This window comes from Prorops nasuta, unplaced genomic scaffold (assembly GCF_024137725.1).
Source record: "Prorops nasuta isolate Cenicafe-Biocafe unplaced genomic scaffold, Cenicafe_Pnas_1.2 PNAS00006, whole genome shotgun sequence".
NCBI classification, from domain to species: Eukaryota; Metazoa; Arthropoda; class Insecta; order Hymenoptera; family Bethylidae; genus Prorops; species Prorops nasuta.
The window spans coordinates 900,855-920,837 of NW_027116803.1; the positions used below are offsets into that span (position 1 = coordinate 900,855).

Genomic DNA, 19,983 nt, shown 5'->3' on the forward strand with positions numbered 1-19,983 from the left:
TCTTCGTCGAATCGAATTTAAGCCTGTCCTTCGTTTGTTTGTTTGTTTTTTTTTTTGGAAAATCTTGATTTTTCTTACTTTGTACACGAAAAAGTTAGGAGAATGTTTGGTAGAGTAAAATGTGTTTTTTCTGTCGTTGTGTTTATTTTAATAGATATGAACCACTGTTGCAGATTGGTGTGGGACACTTTTAAATGGCCGGTTCTACTGTTCGCGTTGTACTCGACACTTCCTCTCGAAAGAACACTTGTTACATCACTCTCGCTTACATTGTAACCTCGAGGAATGTCGTTTTCAATGCACCTACTGCGACTATGGTTCCAAATATAGCTCCAACGTATACAAACACATGCGAAGAGTTCATAAGGATCTACATTTACTTAAGCTGTATCGACGAAGTTTGTAATAAGTCGAAAGGATTTTGTTTTTAACGTATTTTAGACAATTTAAAAAATTATTACTCTTAAATGTTTTGTTTAGTAGATAAGAAATATTTCATAGTGAATTTTGGAGAATTTACAGCTAAATGCACGACACTCACCTGTAGTATCTTATTTAATTAATTGTCGTTCATTTGTGGTATTTTCTTCCAACATTTTTACCATACTCGATAAAATGTATTGTTCGTTTTTGAAATACATTTATAATGTTCTATCAATAAAAGAGTTTGCTTTGTATTGTAAGCACAGGTGTCTGAAATATTTGAATTCTGTTGTTATATTTTAACATACGTACATATATAAGACTTTCCATTATAGAGTGTCTGAGAATGTTTGAAATAGAGAAGTTGAGCTTCAAAGAATTTTCTCACGTAACAAACAATTTGTTTCTTTTTACAGAATTGCTTCGATGGCAGATTAATGCAAAGGTACTATTATCAAAGCCCTTTTAGCAAGATTTTGGATTCGACGAGGAATTTTTAATCAAAAAATGGTAAAGAGTCCCAAATTCAACGCTTCTACCGTTATTACAGGAGATAAAAAATTCCCCAGTAGTATCTGGAACATCAGAAATAATCAGGACTCGAATTTCGCAAATTATAAGAAAACGTGCTCGATCTCACGATCGACCAGTATCTCGTTAAGAATAAAAATTGTACAAGAGGAATATTTATAGCTGCGACGTACGAAAGTCATCTTTATCCATGTACATCCGTACAGAGGCTGATTTAGCATCGAGATGTTACTTCTCGTTTCGTCGGTCGAATTTTGATTTGCCCTGTGACACTCTACACACCGATTTCTGTTTTTTGCCAATCCCATGTGTTGTTTCTTGCCATTTTTGTTCGAGCAGAGCTAAGAAACCCCCCTAATTCCTTTCTTCCCTGGGACACTAACTTTGGCATTTGTTTTTCTTGTTTGTAGGCCCTGTCCAGCCTCAATATGACAGCTCTATGCTAGATTTGCTAAGAGCTAACATGGACTACAGCACTGGTGGCAATGGGGTAAAATTCGAGAATAGTCAATTAATGCAGTCCACCGTGAGGATGGCCTACCATTGCCCAAGGTGTAACGCTGGCTACACCTACAAGAAAACCCTGAAGACCCACATGAAGTATGACTGCGGCAAGGAGCCAAGGTTCAAATGTCCCTACTGCAACAAAAGGGACAAATGTTCGTCCAACGTCTATAAACACATCAGAATGCGACACGATGGCATGCCAGTGATGGTCCATAGAAACTAAACTTTATCTTTCGAAAGAAACATTAACAACTTCACGAATATCATCGTTACTTTTATAAACAGTGCTTCCGAGTAGAAGAAAAAATATCTCGAAACTGTTAAGTCTCCCTTGTATATATAGAATAATTTATCATCTTATTGTACATGATTTCTCCATTTTGCAATGGACTGACCATTGACTGTGTATATATAGATATTTAAGAGAACACTTTCAAATCCTCGCTATTGTATAAGTCCATTTTTATGTACAATTTTCGAATGCTTTTCGTTTTGCGATCTTTTATCAGCATTTTGTACTTTCTTGCGATAAATTTAGATAGATATTTACGCTAATAAAACTGTCTCGGACTCTGAGTTCCTATACTAATATAAGATAAAATCGTTTAATTTTCGGTACACTTTCTGTACTGGGAAAAAGATTTCCAACAAAATCGTGCGTACACCGATTAATCTGCATACTGTGATTAAGAATTGTATCATTTACTGAATAAAGTAATGAAACTTCCGGTTCATTCGTTACACTGCGAATTAGGATGGATCTCTGATATAAAATCCTTGTTTCAATGATTATACATAGGTATCATTTTACCCGTGTAAATGGTGATGATTTTGGCAAGCGTAAATTTTGATACGCGAACCAATATTAGGCATAGGATTATTATGAAAATGTTTATGCGTAAATTTAATGTTTTGGGTTGTAGAAGATGTGTATTCCATCGCTCTTGTGGGAAAATGCATGAATCTCAGGAATTCGACAATTTCTTTTAAAGGTGCGTACACACTTGCAGTGAAAACGCTAATGGTACCTCGTCTCGAGCCACAGTCTCGTTCCACCAGTTCCATGTGATATTTTCTCACGTAGAACCAGCTGCACGTAGGTCTGGCTCGCGACGAGGCTCGATTCGCGTCTCGGTTGCAAGTGTGTACCCACCTTAACGCTAACCGCACAAATAAATCAATAATTGTCATTAATACTCTTCTTGATTTCAGATGCTCGATCGGGAAGCTGGAGTGACGCAGTGACGGCGTATATTTGCGAGCACTGCAGCGCAGGATTCCGCAGGATGTCAGATTTGATAAGGCATAAATGCGGACGAACGCGTTATGCGTGTCCTTATTGCCACAAAAAGGATAATTCATCGTCCAATATTTACAGGCACATTAGAAGGTGGCACCCAAAACTTCCAATTGGTATCGAAAGGACATTTTGAACAAATTCGACAACGTTGCTTCGCCTTCTCTCCAATCGTACGTTAAGAACATCCTTGAAACAGTGAAGAGTACCTTGATTTTCCATCGATCCAAGTGACGCTTTAAGAAACCTAGGATACCGTTTTCCGCAGACTGATGTAACGAACTTAGCAAAAATACGTATATCGTGCGTAATGTCTCCTTAACCTTTAGACTGCTGAACGCTGATCGAGTATTGTAGGATCTTCATCAGGATTCGAGTATACATTCCTGACGGTCAAAGCGATCGTAGATCAGATTGCAAAATTCACTCGGAAAGGGCACCGGTAGTCCAAAGGTTAAAGGTATTTTAGTCTTCTCACGTGTAAAGTACGGATTAATAAATTTTCAAGCTGTGTAGATAATTTTTGTATAGCGATCGATATTTTATTGTAAACAATTGTTCTTCTAACTTTTTCAACGTGGTTTTAATTGGAACACGTTAAGCTCGACTGACCATAGGATGCTTTGAATTTTTCAGGAGGCAAGGTCCGTGTTGACCTTGGCAACAGCTTCTTGTATAAAGACCAAAGGATGTTCGAGTGTTCGACCTGTTTGAGTAAATTCACGCAAATGCCGACTCTCTTGCGACACATTCGCTACTTCTGTGGTCGGGGCATCGTTACAAGTGTCCTTACTGCAACAACCGAGCATCCTGCTCATCCAACATTTATAGACACGTGCGAGCCAAACATCCTGGGTACACGGCTCACGACATTAAATTGTTTAACTCCTTTAATACTTACAACTCTTAGAATTGTAAACGAATTAATCCCACCTTAAATCTGTAACTGTTCATCGCATGTGAAAACTGTATGTTAAATATAATAAAGAGACACGTTAGTCCTTCTACGGAAAATTGCGACGAGAAACCTTTTTCCTCAGCGTTAAACTGTGTAATTTTTCTGATCCACAGAACCTCGAATATCGAGCATCGATTATTTTTACTCAATGTACGGTTTGTTTGAATCGATTAGAAATTGTATCATTTTTTTCAAAGATTTTTTGATTGTTTTCAGCCACGAGCGATAGGATGAAGTAATTTCGACGAGACGTGTAAATTTTGTACACACGTCAATCTTGTTGTAATCGTCGTGAAATAAACAAAGTTCGTATCCTCGATTTTGCTTCTCGAATGCAGAGGCTCTGTGTACGTTCGGTGCTTTTGAAAGCCTGAAGAGAATGGCTGGTTTATTCCGACTCGCAACTCACATGTTTTCTTTCATTAGTTTCAGGTTTTCGCAAACTCTTGCGACGCAAGGACAGAACCGAAAGAATCTTCAGCGAGGATTACGATGCGTTTAAAACGGCCAAAATGTACGAGTGTCCCAGTTGTCGGAATCGCTACAAATGGAAGAAATCCATGCTGTTCCATTGGAGGAACCAGTGCAAACAGCCTCCCAGATTCGAGTGTCCTTACTGTTTTGCCCAAAATTACCAGAAATCTCACATGCGGCGACATTTGCGCGTTCATCACCCAACGCAATCGCAAATGTTTCTGGATAAGAAGCTCAATCGCTATTCTCAATTTTGATAAGAAATCGATGTGTTCTGAATAAAGTGTGAAACCGAAAGCCTTGTGTCGTATCTATTTCTACTCTTGTCTCGCACCTACGAATTTATTAGCGTTGTCTCTCCACGTTATATTTCTGCCTCCGCATCCTCGCGCGAACCAACAGTTGATTTCTCGTCTTTACAGGAAATGGATGTATCGATACACTTTATGGCTCGGATTGAAGAATCCCGAGGCCGTTTGTTGTAAAAATATACGCGAAAGGATAATGAGAGTCAAGTGCAAAGGATTCGTTTACAGGAACAAAAGTATTTAAGCCAATTGTTTCTTGGTTCGGCTGAGCCAAGCAGCAGCGTGGAAATTCAAGAGAAGTCATGCCGAATGCTTCGTCTACAGTCGAGTGCGAACGGTCTTCAGCAAGTGCGTCTCATTGTTTCAGGAGGTCAAGGCTTCCCGATCGTGGGGCCCAATGCAATCTGCAAGTATCGACCCGGACAAGGACACGGGTTCTCCAAGTCTGGAAAAGCAAGAGAGCTCTCGAAAATAGCCAAGCTGAGATCTTGCATGGTGAGTGCCGACAAGAAGAAGCCGTTTCAGTGCCAGAGATGCGGAAGAGGCTTCACCCTGAAGAGAAACAAGGATCGTCACGTGAACTACGAATGTGGACACGAGCCAAGATTCCAATGCCCCTACTGTGGTTTGCGGAGCAAGCAGACGTCCCCGGTCTACGCTCACATCCGGAAGAAACATCCTGAAGAGGAAGTCTTCATCTTCGACATGAAGCTATAAGTCGCTCCGAAGAGATCCTTCTGCATCGGACCCACCACCAACGAAGCTCATTTTAATATTACGACTCGTTCAATTTCTCTTTTAAGTTTTTATCACGCTTCTTCCATCAACCGTCTCTGATCTCTCAAATAGTCTCGACCAAGTCTCTCTCCACTCAGAAGATCCAACTGTCAACTCTGCTATTTGGGATTTCTACAGCCGAAGAAACTTTAGAGACTGTGACTTAAATATATATATATACGTATATAATGTTAATAGCGTTACACTGTTGCCTATATATGGAAGAGCTTGTAAAGTTATTAATTTTTTGTTGATACAAAAAAAACCTATATTTGTAGCATAGATAATGATGAACTGTGATGGATGAGTGTTTTATTTTACACCTCGCGCATGCAACTACACATACATGGAGTTCATTACCCAAAGATTAAGATATCTCTATTTAGCATGTAAAGTATCATAAAGAACAAATTACCGAGTTTAGTAATGCTTCATAGATTTAACCAAATTATTTCATAATTCACGATGAATTCGAATAATCAGCCATGGAACGACAAATTTGATTTTCCTCCTTGAAGATTTATAGGCGCTTGAAAGGTAAACTTTTTTATTTCAAGTTGATAAAGGTGCCCTAAAACCCGCCATGATTGCTCGATAAAAGAGGGAAATTTATAAAGTTATTTCCACACGGTTATCAAATGACTCTGCATGAAAAGGATAAGATAGCTTAACGTTCGGGGTGTGTGGAAAATAATTTTTTGAAACGCGATGCGAGAAACGATCGTTTCATACGCTCTTTTTTCACGTTTCTTTGAAAAGAGTGCCTGAAACGACTTCTGTACGTAAACTTAGTTCTGATCGAGAAGCCGAGCTTTTTGCACAGCGTTTAAAAAAATAATAAATGCAACACGTGCGACGTGTTTTTTGAACATGCGAGACTGATCGTAGCGAATAAGCTCCTGCGACAAACGTCACACTCGTTAAAAAAACACGTGCCCCTCGCACCACTTGCATAATATACTATTGGGTGCTTTTCAGTTAGCCTGAAAATCAACACAGTCAGACACGATCGGGTACACATGTACAGTTTGCATGACCTACAATGTACCATTTGTGTCCGATTGTGTCTGACTGTGTCGATTTTCAGGCCAACTGGAAAGTAACCATTTTAAGAGGAAGGTCATTTTCCGCACAAATGATAAAATACATTCCATTAGAAAATGAGGAAGCCCGGGACGCTTTTGAGGGTCTATTTCAGGTTACACAAAACTTCCCCAAAGTCTCGTATGTCGGGACGACATGGACTGCTCACGTCTGGACTTTGACGTTTCAGGTTGGTACGCGTCAACGCCCCAATTCGATCTGAGGATTACGGACCACGAGACGGCCAGCCTGCCACTATCAACGAGTAGTACGTCGAGCCTTTACGGGCCAACAGGGAGCGATCGGATCAGCTACTTTGTAAGCGATTGAACGTATGCTTGAACGGCTGAGGCAAATATTTAAAATAAAGCTAAGAGAAGAAGGGATGAAACGAGAGAATCATTTAACACTGAATTGCTCGACATAGTACTCTATTGGAAAAGAATCAGAAAATTGTCTCTTCGGACGGGGAATTGAAAAATGAACCCAAGCTGTATTTCTCGAAGAATTTTCCAAATTACTCGAAATATTTTCCGATCAAACTAGCACTGTATCGAGCAAATCTGTCGTTCAACCGGAATCAGGTAAAAACTAAAGGTTGTAGTGAAAAATTAAAAAATTGGATTTTCTTCTTTTCATAGACGCACTTCGAGTACTGATATAACCGTTTGCATTAATGACGATTAATTAACAACTTTAAGGAGGCCTTCGGGGACAACCGGAAGACGATCGGCTGCCCCAACTGCGACAAGTACTTCACCACCAAAGGCAACATGACCAGGCATCTGACTTACGAATGCAGGAAGCCCAAACTCTTTCAATGTCCATACTGCGATTTCCGCAGCAAGCAGACCTCCAACGTCAGATCTCACATCAGGACGAAGCACATCGGGGCCAAGATCTACGTTATTCGCCTCAAGTACGATCCGGACCAGACGCCCAATGGCTAAGGAGAGATCCACCAAGGGCTCTGCTACCGAATAGTGCACCGTGTTCGAGTTGCTGTTGGTGCGCGTGTCTCGGAACCATAAAGTCGAGGAATCCAACGATAACGATCGTTAAACACTCCGAAGACTGATCGCATTTACGGGATAGACTAAGAGGAGGCGCGAGCATGGGAGAGAACTCGAGGAACACATTGTCCATGATCGTTGATATTTTGTAAGACTGATTGTATTTAAGAAGAGGGAGGGGGGGGGGAGGGGGGGAGGAGCCGAAGAGACGCGAGTACAAACAGGGTAGTGCGCGGGCGACGAACTTTGTAAATCGAATTTCCGAAAACCGTGCGAAATCTTGCCGCGCCAAGCGTTTTGCAGCATCAGCTGTGCCGGTATTCTGTCCTTGAGCGTTTTGATCGATGAAAGTTGTTAATAAAATAGCGAGTGGCAGCTTCGAAAGGCACACTCGAACCAAGATTATACTCCGAGTAACACTGGTCGATTTCTCCGTTGCGCGAAGCTCCGGGAAGTCTCCGCTTTCCCGATCGGAATAATTGTACCTCCTCTGTGCGAGATGATGCATAATTCGATATGCAGATTATTAGAAATAACTCGTGATCGAGCCACGCAAGTGTAACGATCCATAGTGTATTTTGTGGCAAATACATTCCAGATTGTTGTGCCCTACACACACACATACACACCTGATTAGTACACTTTACTAGCTGTCGGATAAGATGTTGATGTTACCCATCCGAATTATCGTGGTAAACTGCGCATAGGTCCCTCGATCGATGAACGATTAGTCACTCTAGTTTTTAGAACGATTTTGTTTCTCATGAACCACGTCACGTGTGCCTATAATTTGTTCGCACAGCGCTGCGTTAACAAAATTCGTTCTTGCGACCACTACAAGCTGGATGTTATTAATCGATAGTTTAGTTGCTGTGATGTCATTGGAAAAAGAAAAAAAAAAGAGTAGTAGCCTTCGGTGTAGTCGTATATGCACTGGAGAGGGAAAACATTATTGAATTGTAGCATGCGATCCTTTTAATGTTTTTGATCGTATTGCGTTTTGTTGCTGTGATATTATTGAGACGAAAAGACAAAATTTTAGCCTTTAACGTAGTGTATTATATGTTGGAAATGTGGAAATTAATTAGCGATATTGAAGTTACTCAATAGTCGTTGAGAATCATTCGTCTATACCGTGCAATCACGTTGATCGTTTGGATTGGTTCGAATCTGAGTTTTTAACGCAAAACGATTCATTGCTGTGTGATATTGTCGGAAGGATGTAAATTTTTGACGAAGTTGCGTCAACGGTTATACGCCGGCAACAAGAATTAGTGAAATGTTAATTATGCTGTTTTACATAGAAGATGAATTTGATTGGTTGATGGTGTGCGATCTCTTGATTGTTTAGATGCGTCAAACACACGTTTTAAGCGTAAAGAATAGTGTATATATATATTCGTAAGGAAAGAAAAATATATTATTTAGTAACCCAGGAAGCTTTGCAAGATATTGTTAAATGACGTTCAGCCGATAGTTGCGATTTTTCACAATTTGCAGTTTGTGAAAGCATATCGTCACTGTGTGAACATTTTGATTGCAAATAAATTGATGTTCAAGCGTCCTATCCATCGGATATCCTTTTTATGCATTCATTAGTACCCAAAGAGCACCTTTGACGGGAGAAACCTTGTCGATTTACCAAGCATCGATGTTGCATCGAATCTTTTCCTTAGGATAATGTACGAAAGATGCCACAATTTCATCGAAGAAACAGCCACCACAATTCATTAATAAAACTTCTTCATCCGGCTACTAAAAACCAAACGATAAAAGCTAAGAGAGCACTTACTGGTCGCACCTGCCTTGTGTCTGTGTGTTTTTCAATTAACCCAATAACAATTTTACGACTCGTTCACCAAAGACTCTATCCAAAAGCCTTCTTAAGCTAAAAAAATAATCTCTCAGAGATCATTGTTTCTCGCATGGATTGCTGAAACAGGATCTCGCGTTTGGAATGAAGCTACTAGCAATGTAAAGTTAACAGTAGTAATAACTTTTAACCATTGGAATATGAAAGCTTGAGAAGGGAGACTGAGAATGAGACGAACGATACCCTTGACTAGACGATGCATGGCAAAACAATTGATTCTAACGAACAGCTTTTTGTTTTCAGATCTCCACATGATGGACTCGTTCATGAGCCTCGTAGGTCCAAATACCGAAGCTGCTAAAAGAGAAGTACCTACCACCAACCAGCCGCAGAAGACTCTGTTTTATTGTCCAAAATGTCTGCACAGCTTTACCTTAAAAAGCAACCGTAATCGACACTATAGGTACGAGTGTGGTCACGAGCCAAGATTCAAGTGCCCTTATTGCGAGCTCAGAAGCAAACAGACGTCCCAAATCTATTCTCACATCAGGAAGAAACATCCCTCGGAGGTGGTCTACGTCATCGACATCAAGTTCCAAGAGGAGCAACGTTGACCCAGCAGCCCCTCACCCCTCCGACGCGAGGTCCTCCTTCACCTCCAGCATTCTCAACTGCTTCTAACTTGCTGATTTTTCCATGACAAATAAAGATCTCTCACACACACTTATACAAGAATCGCCGAGCGTCTTCATTACCCATTTACGCATCTTTCAGCGACGCTTCTTCAAGAGCGAACCCCACTCCTCTTTAGTCTTTGGGAACCCTCTGTAATCGCGGAAGTCTCCGCTGAAGAACCGCAGCGATTCGAAGGTAGAGACTTCGTTCCTTAACGCGATGTCTCCGAAGGTATCGCAGCTAGCGCGATGCGAGGCGAGACTCGTTAGTCTTAAGGCTCGACCTTGACAATTTTCGGAAATACGTTAATTCTCGGAGAACCTTGCGATGGAATCATCCGCTAATTGTATTTTCCTTTTTGTTTTCAGTGGGCCATCTTCAGCCTCGTTATTACGAGGATTGCGAGACCAAGGAGTCGTACGAGGAACTGAGAAAGCCCGGCGAACTTGTGTTAGCTCGTGGAAGACCTCGGCTTAAGGGGAGTCGAAGTAATCATCTGTGCCCCAAATGCGGAAACGGGTATTCCGCGATGAAAAGTCTGCTACGTCATCTGCGATACGAGTGCGGCGTGGCGCCAAGATTTAAATGTCCGTATTGTGGATCGCTTAGCAAGCAGAGGGCCCACGTTAAGGAACACATCCGTAGAAAGCACACGGGTCAACACGCTTATAGCATTGATCTGTCTTTGGCATCTTCCTAATGCCACATCTCGGTCTCTTCTCATTGTCCAGTGCGAATGCTCCGATAATTCTTCTTCCTCCATCGTTATCTCTTCGATGTACATATGTGTATATGTATATAGATACATATACCGAGAGACTCGTTAAGTCCCCTCCCCAATATTTTTGTGATCCACGTTGAACTTTTTAATTAAGTGTATGCAACGATCGACGTGCAATCGTCCCTGAAGAAGAAACTTGCAGTGCGAAGTTGTGGGCACCGTAGATGAAGAGACGTGGTAGTTTCTCGAACACTAGGAATCCCTAGATCCACGTGAGAAGAGTGTACTTGTACACTGGGAGAGAGAGAGAGAGAGAGAGAGAGAGAGAGAGAGAGAGACAACGCTGCGTTGCTACTTTTGCGCGTAAGGTAATCAGCAAAGTGAAATTGTTTGAATTTTGTATTTTATAATTCGCTTAGTGACGTACGAGCCGTTTTCTTTTAGCAATTGTAATAAAATAATATTTACTGTGCTTTTTGTGATAAATGTTTATTGTATGGAATAATGAGAGATCCTGCGCATCGATTTTATGAATAATATTTTGTTCTCCTATTTTCTCTCTTCGAGCGCATCATTGGACCATCGACGAAAATAATTTTTACCGAATGTAATAGAAATGGAATAAAGCACGTTCCTCTTAGCTCTACTCAGACTCTTATCTCGATATGTGTAATCTACGATCCGTACTTTTGACCATTCGAGATGTCGAGATTCGACTCGAATTATTCACAATCCGCCACATCTCACACTAATTTTACAGTCAAGGGCCTCTTTTTCATTTACCGTCTCTCTCTTATACATTTTATCGCACACAAATTCCGTGCTACCCACCTGTATGATTTAACTACCGGTTTTTATCCTTGAACCGAAAGTTTTCCAGCCACCATAATGACTCGAGTTCGATCAATCCTCTTCATTTCTCACACGTTATTATTCTCTTTTAATTTACTACCCCCCAGACTGGTCAACGGCGTCGCAAGAATCAAACTAACAAGGTCAATTGTATTTTTTAGATGTTGAAAGGAGGATCAAGATGGAGCAGCCCTTTCATGAATTGTGCACAGTGGTGGTGAGCGAGTCGAGGGACTTTAGCTTCAAGGAGGAGAAGGTCCTGGATCCCATGAGAAGAAGAAAGTGTTCGATACAGGATACGGGGAAACACAGGTGCTCCAAGTGCTCCAAGAGCTACATGCACGCTTGGCACCTGACGAGACACTTGAAATTCGAGTGCGGCCAGGAACCGAAAATCCAGTGTCCTTATTGCTCTGCAAGGATGAAGCAGCGGGGCCACGTGTACAGGCACATCAGGCGATGTCACAGCGGTCAGAATGTCTACGTCATCGATCTAAACTTAAAGAACGAGAAAACATCGACCACTGAGTGTGAAAACCTAACAAACTTTACGTAAATATCGAACGACACGTTCATAGGAATATCTTAGATGTGCTCGATGCGATCGTGTCTTCTCCTCGATTTCGGCCAAAACGTTCTTGAAACTCGAGAGGGCTGAACGGTGTGATCGACCGAGATCTTGCGAGAACCACCTGAAACGTGTGGAGAGATTCGAATTAAACGTAAAAGTAGATGCGTTAGTATTACTGTTAGATGGTGCCATTGCGAATGGAATATTTATGCGACGATTATTCATTGAAATTCCGAGTGCTACGGTTGCATGTGTCTATGGAAAATAAGTGAGTTTTTTGTTGGATGAACTGTCTAGGGGACAATTACTAAAGAGATTCCTCTTATTATTCTCCCGCAATTGGTAATGGATAATCGTTTTTCGAAATGGACCAATACGAGAGTAGAGAGGGTGTGTTATTGTTGGAAACAGGAGGAGACTGAGTCCACTGGTCTCTTTGCTTACCAATTACGGGTTAATTAAAGCTTGGCTATTTTGACTGGTGAATGAATCTATCAGTGTGTGTTTCACAAGGCGTATCTCTATTTTCCTTAATAAAAGACTTTTATTCAAGCGCAGGAAAGAAATTATTTCTATGAATGTCTTCATGTTTTTCTAACATCGTACACTCATTTAGTTCTTCTCTTTTATTTTAGAGAAACCTCGACGTATCGTTTGACTATAATTTCACCCTAAAAACCATCCGATGCATTGATTCTCTTTGGTTTAAATAAAGGAAATTTGTTTTTCGTTGAATCGATGCACACTCGTGAGGTAAAATGCTTCGTGGCTCACGAGTCGTAAAAGTTCCGAATGTTGAGAAGAAGACTAAGAGACGCAGACTTTTAATCCAACTTTGAACATTAGCTGTAGAGAGACAGAGAAAACGAGAGGCTTACGCGAATTATAGCGTTTATGTGACACTAGTTATTAGCACGTTATTCAAATTTATAAACCGTTTTCTTAACTAACATTTACTGTTTTTTCTTCTGGTTATTGCTTTTAGACCCGCAGATACCGTATCTGATGCCGAAGAGTCTTCAGAGGAACTGCAATTACCCAATAATTCCAATGATCAAGGATCTTACGTCAATCTGGCTGGCCAAACAACGACTAGAGTTCCCTTATCGGTGTGATCAGTGCGGCAAGGGCTATCAGCATCGTGCTACTTTGCTGAGACACACGAGGCACGAGTGTGGCAAGGAGCCACAGTTTCAATGTCCTTACTGCGCTCACAGGACGAAGCAACGTGGAAATCTCTATCAGCACATTAGAACTAATCATCCTGGGAAAAATGTTTTTTCCAGTAGCATCTAATTAATCCCCTTTATCTATTCCAGAGAGAGTATGTAGTTGTTTGAACAAAAATTTACTCCAAATATTGGTTTTTCCACATTTCAGTACCATTATGTAAACGTTTTTCTTCTAACAACACTCTCGGTTCTGATATTAGAGTTCTTAAAATTGTACTTCGTCTCTCTATTAATTTTTTTCTACATTTTCTTTACTTTTCTGACCTGCATTGTAAGTGTAAAAAGCAGATAGAAATTATTTATAAGAAATTATGTACATTGCCCCTGGTGGATAGCGCTTAACAGTAAAGTCTGACTTGTGTTTTCTAGTGCCAATGATATATACATCAGGATCTAACATAATAAAAGATTTGTATGTAAACCTTATATTATATGTAAAAAGTTTGGTTCATTTTTTTAAAGTTTATTAAATAAATGAAAATCTTTAATCAATATACATAGTGATTTTTCCAGAAATGTACAAACCACGAGATTCGTTTAACACTCTGTTGGCTTTTTTGTAGAGGGAAGGGGGGATTAGCGTCTGTGTAATTTCTGTGAAACGTTTGTAAAAATTTGGCCTAACAAGATTTTCTTCTTTATTTCAGGTAACCCAGCATGGCCAGCTTATTTTACTCGACTGCAGCAAAGAAGTAGGCCAAAAGGAAATTATTGTAGAAGGGCTGGAGTCTCCATAGACAAAAAGCCTGGTAGTTTTAAGTGCCCTCAATGTGGCAAAGTCTATCGATGGTTAAGGAACATGAAGAATCATCTGAATGTTGAATGTGGCAAAGATCCAAAAGAATTCTGTCCTTATTGTCCACATAGAACTAAATACAAAAGCAGCCTGCAAAAACATATCCTTAGAATCCACCGTATTCCTTATAAATAAAATTTCCTAAGAATGGTACAATATTATTTTGTGCACGTAATTTTACGTAAAATACGAAATTTCTTTGGTACATTCTGATACTTTCATCGTCTATCAGTATCTTATTTATAATAAATGACCGTTTCAATTGTGCTGTGATAATTATGTGTTTCGTATTAAGTTATTTCGTCCAATTTAGTTTTACTCTGTTCAGAAATATATTCAGATTGTTTATCGAAATAAAACGTCCCTTTCTTCTGTATATTCATGAAAATTTTTAGGTTGTAGCCTAAGTAGATTGAAAATGTTTAGCTCTTATCATTAACAAGCGAATAATTGGTTTGTTTCTAGGAATGCATGGTTGCTACAAATGTGGAAGAACTTACGTATGGCTGAAGAATTTAAAAAAGCATATTAAAATTGAGTGTGGTCTACCACCAAGTCAGCAATGCCCTTATTGCCCGCACAGATCAAAACAGAAGGGGAACATGCAACTCCATATAAGAACCAAACATAAAATTCTTTAAGAGACAAAGTCTGGATAGAATAAAAACTAATTCGGAAAGAAACATGTCTACTGTAAATTTTTTACAATTCACCTATACGTTTATTTTGTAAAAGATTATGAGATTTAAGTTGAGAGTATTCAAAGTGAGAAGAGCGGATGCTGCGAGAACAACCAGGAGTTAATTTTCAAGGTTTCGTTGAATTTCAAGCTTGATTAATAAAGATTTCCTGTTTCAGGTCCTAAGTACACGTGCGATTTATGCGGAAGGCCTTTCAGCTGGCCATCGAGCCTTCGGCTGCACCAAAGAGTCGCTTGTGGAAAGCCGCCTGGCTTTTGCTGCAGCATCTGTGGATACAAAACTAACTTCAAGGGCAATCTGAAAAGACATCAGATTTCTAAGCACCTATCAAAGATGCAAAGGAGAAATCTAGTTAACAGGAGAAAGTAAGCTTCTGCGGCTGATACGCACGACTGTCCGCACAAATAGGAACACTATGTCGCTAGATTTATTCAAACAATTAACTTAACTAAGGGAACGATTAACCAATCAACTTAATCAGCTACACATGTAAATTTTATGACTTAATAAAGTTTCTCGAGGGCTTAACTATAATCGTTTCATGAATTTTCTGTTTATCTTCATATTCAATGTGTCTTTCAAATGTTTCAGATAACGCTCCATGAATATTCTGGGGGAACGCACGATATCAAGTTAACGAAATTAAGGGCAAGCTCGAGCGTATTTCTTGAGATCTCTTCGTTCTCGCCTCGGTAATTGCTGAGGTTGCCCGTATACGAAGAGTGTCAAGAGATTCGCGCCAGAAAGTCGAGGGACCGCCTAATTAAGATAAAAAGATAAGAGAGAGCGATGAGGTCCGATGGGAGAGAAAACTGAAAATTCTAAAGCATGCGCTTCGAATATTGTATAGAGTATGAAGAACCGATTTGTCCCGAATGCACTGATTTATGCGTTTCGCTTGGTCCAAATTTTTCAGGATCGCATTGGTTTGTGATTGGTTGTGATTCAACGAGACTTTCTTTGCAGATACACCTCTGTTTCCAATCGTGAGGCCCAGGCTGCACGTGTGTCCGCGCTGCGGGCAGATGTACTCGTGGGCCTCGAATCTCCGCAAACACCTGAAAATGGGATGCGGCATGGTCACCTTCGAGACGCACTTCTCCTGCCAGTACTGCCCTTACCGATCGAGAATCGAGGCTAGTTTCCTCAAGCACCTGCTCTCTGTTCACAATATCAAGTAGGAGCACTCCATACACGCCTCTCCAACCATTCACCGCGCTCCCATTTCTCGTCTCAACGTTCTACTTGACCTTCCCCGTAACCTTTGCACTCTCCAGCAGTATCTTTCATTCGAAGAATCGCGATCTATCCTGTAGAGAAATCTTAGTTTATCAAGGACATTCATCGCCACTCGAACGTGTCTCGCTCTCTTTTGTCACTGAGACGCTGCATTGTGTACCGGTGGCTGGGAATGCGTTGATAAATCTGTCTTTCGACGAAGGATCTTTTTTCTTTTATTTCATATGTATATACGTAAAATTAACACGAGTGTATAAGGTTCCTACGAAAGACGATGGAAGACTGTTGTGGTTTTGCTGTTGAAGATTGGCAAAGTGGGTTCCCATCACCCCCCCCCCCCCACCTCCTCCTCCTCCTCCTCCTCCCACTTTCATCCCTTATTCCCTCGTAGATTCACCGGATAGTGGAATCATTTCTCTTCAGCCTACTCGGCCAATCTTGCGAATCAGCTTGGACTGTCCATCTTTGGTTAACTCGTCGCTGATTCTATCGTTGACGATTCTTCGGCGAGTCGGTTAAGCTCCATCTATGTAACCCTGAAGATTAAACTCAATTCGAACGTTGGGATGACGAGCGATCGTGGTTAATTAAAGATGGACTCTGATATCGTTACTTTACAATTAATATCTTAACTGCACTAATAATTAATTACCTAGATAAAATGCCTAGATATAATTTCAACCGAACAGACAAGCTGTTTCACTTTTAACAACGGCGCTCACAGTAGAGTAAACAATAAGAAGAGTGTCTTAGCAAGTTTTTGATTGCCATTAGTACTGAACTTGATTTGAACCGATATCAGTCTGAATAATTAGTGCACCTAAGAGTGTGTTTATAGAAAGATATATTATTGTATTTCATTGATAAGTATAAACTATATCTAGTCTTATGGCTGTTTTTCTGTAATATTTTATAAGCCTGATCATAGCATTGGATTATTATAATTTATTAAAATGATTTTAAAAATAAGATTTAACACGTTGGATGTGTGCAATTTAAATAATTTTTTTTTTCTTCAAATTGTCATTACGAGATTACAAGGATTATCACTTCCTTTCTAAGATTTCAGTGTTTACTTTTCAAGACTATATTTCAGTAGTAGTATTAAGCACAAGATCTCTAGGGGTATACAGATACCATAGAAGCTTTCAATTTTTATTTGTTTATCGGAATGGAGTAAAAAATTTATCTCACAAAGTTCATAAAATTATGGAAATATCCGGCCGTGCGTGCGTGTTTGCGAGTGTGTGTAGAGTGCGTGTAAGAAGGACTGAACATTATTTATATGAAATATCAAAAGTAGATTACGATTATTGTTAGGTGATAATATTTTTTTTATAATTGCTATTTAGAGCCTTCGATGCTTCGATAAGTAAGAATATTTCAGTAAGCTGTACGACGATCGCGTTAAGTTTACGATTATCAAGTGCAAAAGCCTTTATCGGTTTGCAATTTTGACAACGTTTTATTCGGTGTAATTGCCAAACCTTTCGCATTATCTTAATTGCCATAAATACTATAAATCAAAGTGAGTAGCTGTTACGTAATATCCGAGAAGAATAATACAATTAGGTATAAACTGTACCATGCTACCTGGTACCGGATAGATCATTAGATTCATAGATGAACGCAACACTTATACAGGTGCAATAACTAATAAATCTGTGTAACGATGTTCCATACCTAATTGCTTTTTAAATAAAAAAGAAACTTATGTACATATTTATAAGCCTGTAAAAGATTCTTCCAAAATCCTTATTCTAGATTTTACCCTGATGCTTCTAAATAGTAAATTGTGTAGTTAGAGATCCACGAGTCATAAAACGTTGCCTTTTTCAAAAATTTCAAAATGTTCCACATATCACATTCATCTCCACCTGCATAAATCTCACATGGATGGTAAATTAAATGCCATTGTAAATTATGTGTCTCGGTTAAAAGTATGATAGATCATAGTGAAAATTTTGTAATACAATCCTAAAATGCAAAATTTTTTAAACTTATATTACAGGAAAGTGTCAAGGCCAGTGGATTATATGATTATTAAATAATGACATTTCTGTATATAATGATTAATGCTTTTAAATTCGACATCACTCTTTGTTAAAACTGTGTCTGTTATTTTCAAGACTCGTGCCGAGTACGATGATGATATTGTTTGAGCGTTTCGATGACGATATTGACTTCATACGACAATAATTTATGTTTCAGGGAAGTATTGCCAAGAGGCCTGGTTCGGTGCTAATGGACAGATATATTTCCGAAGGGAACCCGACCTGGTGACAAGAGCCATGGAAGCAGTCAGCAGCGGAATGTCCTTACGAAAAGCTGCTAACATGTTTTCTATACCAAAATCCGTTCTTCATCGATACAAAAAACATGGAATTCCAGTCATCATGAGAAGAATCAACGCGAAAAGACAAAAATCCTTTAGTTATTGATAAGGTCGCTGATGATTTCATCTCTTTATTCAGGGATAACGAACCCCTTTCACCATAAAACTACAATATACATTGATAAAGAGAATCCCTGAGCTTGTACATTTTTTCCCTATAGAAAATTGTCTACAATAAACAATTGTACCAAAGAATGACATTGCCCTTTTTACGTTGATCGGTTCATCGAACGAATGCTGCAGAATTCTATCATTTCATTTTCTTCAATTCACTATTCACCTATTTAAATATTCTTTTTTTTTAAATTCATTGTTTACTGCTGTGCACCTCGTATCCGTATAGTCCATGCAATTTATGTTGCGAGTGAAAGCGGACAAAGATGATATTCGAGCTCCACTCGAGACACGAAATATCCGAGACGTGCTTGAGCATTGATAAATATTCAATTAACTTGCGTAAAATATTTGTTGCAGATTTGGGATTCCTGTACTGTTGTCCCGATTGCGGAAGCTGTTATCGCCACAAAAAGAACTTAAATCGACACATAGCGCACGAATGTGGTAAACCACCAACGTTCGTATGTGCCTACTGCAACCACAAAACCAAACGAAAAGGGAATTTAATGGCTCACATAAAGCGTCGCCATCCGCGCTTACCACTTAAATGGATGTCCGAGTTCTATTCCAATGTTTAGTGAAATTGTAAAATTGTAATAAAATGCGCTTCTAAAACATTTGCTCGTCTTCATGTATGCTTTGAATTAGCTAATGCACACTTGTACATAAGGATCTATACGAGCGGTTTGTTGGACGGTGATGAAATAAATTTAAACGAGACGAAAGTCGCGTTCGATGTTCCATCGAGGCGTTGTTTCGAAGATGTATTTAGTCGCGAGAGGGAAAATCAATCGTGGTATAGAGTCGGTGTACCAATTACTAACCATGGCTCTTCTTGTTTCTTCTTGCAGACTCAAGGACGATGAATTACCTTAGCTGTCAGCGAGTAACATACCCCTGCAAAAACTGTGGGAAGATTTACAACTACTATTCCAGCCTTGCTAGACACTTGAAGCATGAGTGTGGGGTCGAGCCAAAGTTCCATTGTCCTCTGTGCCCTTACAGAACGAAGCACAAATCCAGCCTAAACACCCATCTAAATGGCAGGCACATGAAGCTGCTGAACGATTTTTATACGCTTCCAAATGGCAACGGTTCATCATTGGACGTTGGCAAATGAAATTCTATATGCGAAAAGAGTATAGACAGTGAACGTGTAGAAATTAATAGCTCAAGTATTTTGCAGGAATAGTCATTTTTTTACGGTCCCATCGTATTTTTTATTCCAGATAAAACCGAATTTTGGTGCCTAATCGTTTTACGACTATATATTCGACAAAATCCAGGCACTCGAAACTACACGATCTCTATATAAAACACAATTACACGTTTATAACAGCAAACGTACAATGTTATGTGTATACATGTAACGAATTACACAATTGACGCTTTAACACTGTTGACCAAATTTTGTGTTCCAATGTGACAATAAGCTTTTTATTTCTATTCCTGCAGTTTACTGTACTTAGTGACCCATACTTTAATGTAATGAGTTGTGTG

General features: G+C 39.6%; 3 protein-coding genes across 12 annotated transcripts in view; all 3 read left to right on the forward strand.

Annotated features, from left to right (window-relative positions):
- Nucleotides 1–19,983, forward strand: part of lola (longitudinals lacking) — a 110,927-nt gene that overhangs the window by 39,670 nt on the left and 51,274 nt on the right. The window contains exon 7 of one of the 10 annotated variants that reach the window (XM_066728290.1): nt 13,883–14,181. The exons of 8 other annotated variants lie outside the window; for them this stretch is intronic. In XM_066728290.1, coding sequence (XP_066584387.1) covers nt 13,883–14,166 — 284 coding nt within the window. In that variant the 3' untranslated portion in view covers nt 14,167–14,181. Of the gene's footprint in view, nt 1–1,364; nt 2,046–13,882; nt 14,182–19,983 lie in introns of those variants that run through there. One more of the 10 variants, XM_066728289.1, reaches the window with a different exon arrangement.
- LOC136774033 (telomere zinc finger-associated protein-like) lies at nt 5,622–7,537 on the forward strand. Its single transcript, XM_066728069.1, has 4 exons — nt 5,622–5,669; nt 5,794–5,812; nt 6,549–6,676; nt 7,060–7,537. The coding sequence occupies exons 1-4, from the start codon at nt 5,622–5,624 to the stop codon at nt 7,306–7,308; spliced, it is 444 nt and encodes a 147-aa protein (XP_066584166.1). The 3' UTR covers nt 7,309–7,537.
- On the forward strand, nt 10,570–13,253 carry LOC136774167 (testis-specific zinc finger protein topi-like). Its single transcript, XM_066728305.1, has 3 exons — nt 10,570–10,948; nt 11,594–11,984; nt 12,989–13,253. The coding sequence occupies exons 2-3, from the start codon at nt 11,614–11,616 to the stop codon at nt 13,116–13,118; spliced, it is 501 nt and encodes a 166-aa protein (XP_066584402.1). The 5' UTR covers nt 10,570–10,948; nt 11,594–11,613; the 3' UTR covers nt 13,119–13,253.

Excerpts from the sequence above, each read along its gene's own strand:
- LOC136774033 (XM_066728069.1), top strand. The coding sequence starts at position 5,622 with ATGGAGTTCATTACCCAAAGATTAAGATATCTCTATTTAGCATGTAAA. Across the intron at positions 6,677-7,059 it reads GCGATCGGATCAGCTACTTT|GAGGCCTTCGGGGACAACCG; the intron begins GTAAGCGATTGA and ends AACAACTTTAAG.
- LOC136774167 (XM_066728305.1), top strand. The coding sequence starts at position 11,614 with ATGGAGCAGCCCTTTCATGAATTGTGCACAGTGGTGGTGAGCGAGTCG. Across the intron at positions 11,985-12,988 it reads GAAAACCTAACAAACTTTAC|ACCCGCAGATACCGTATCTG; the intron begins GTAAATATCGAA and ends TATTGCTTTTAG.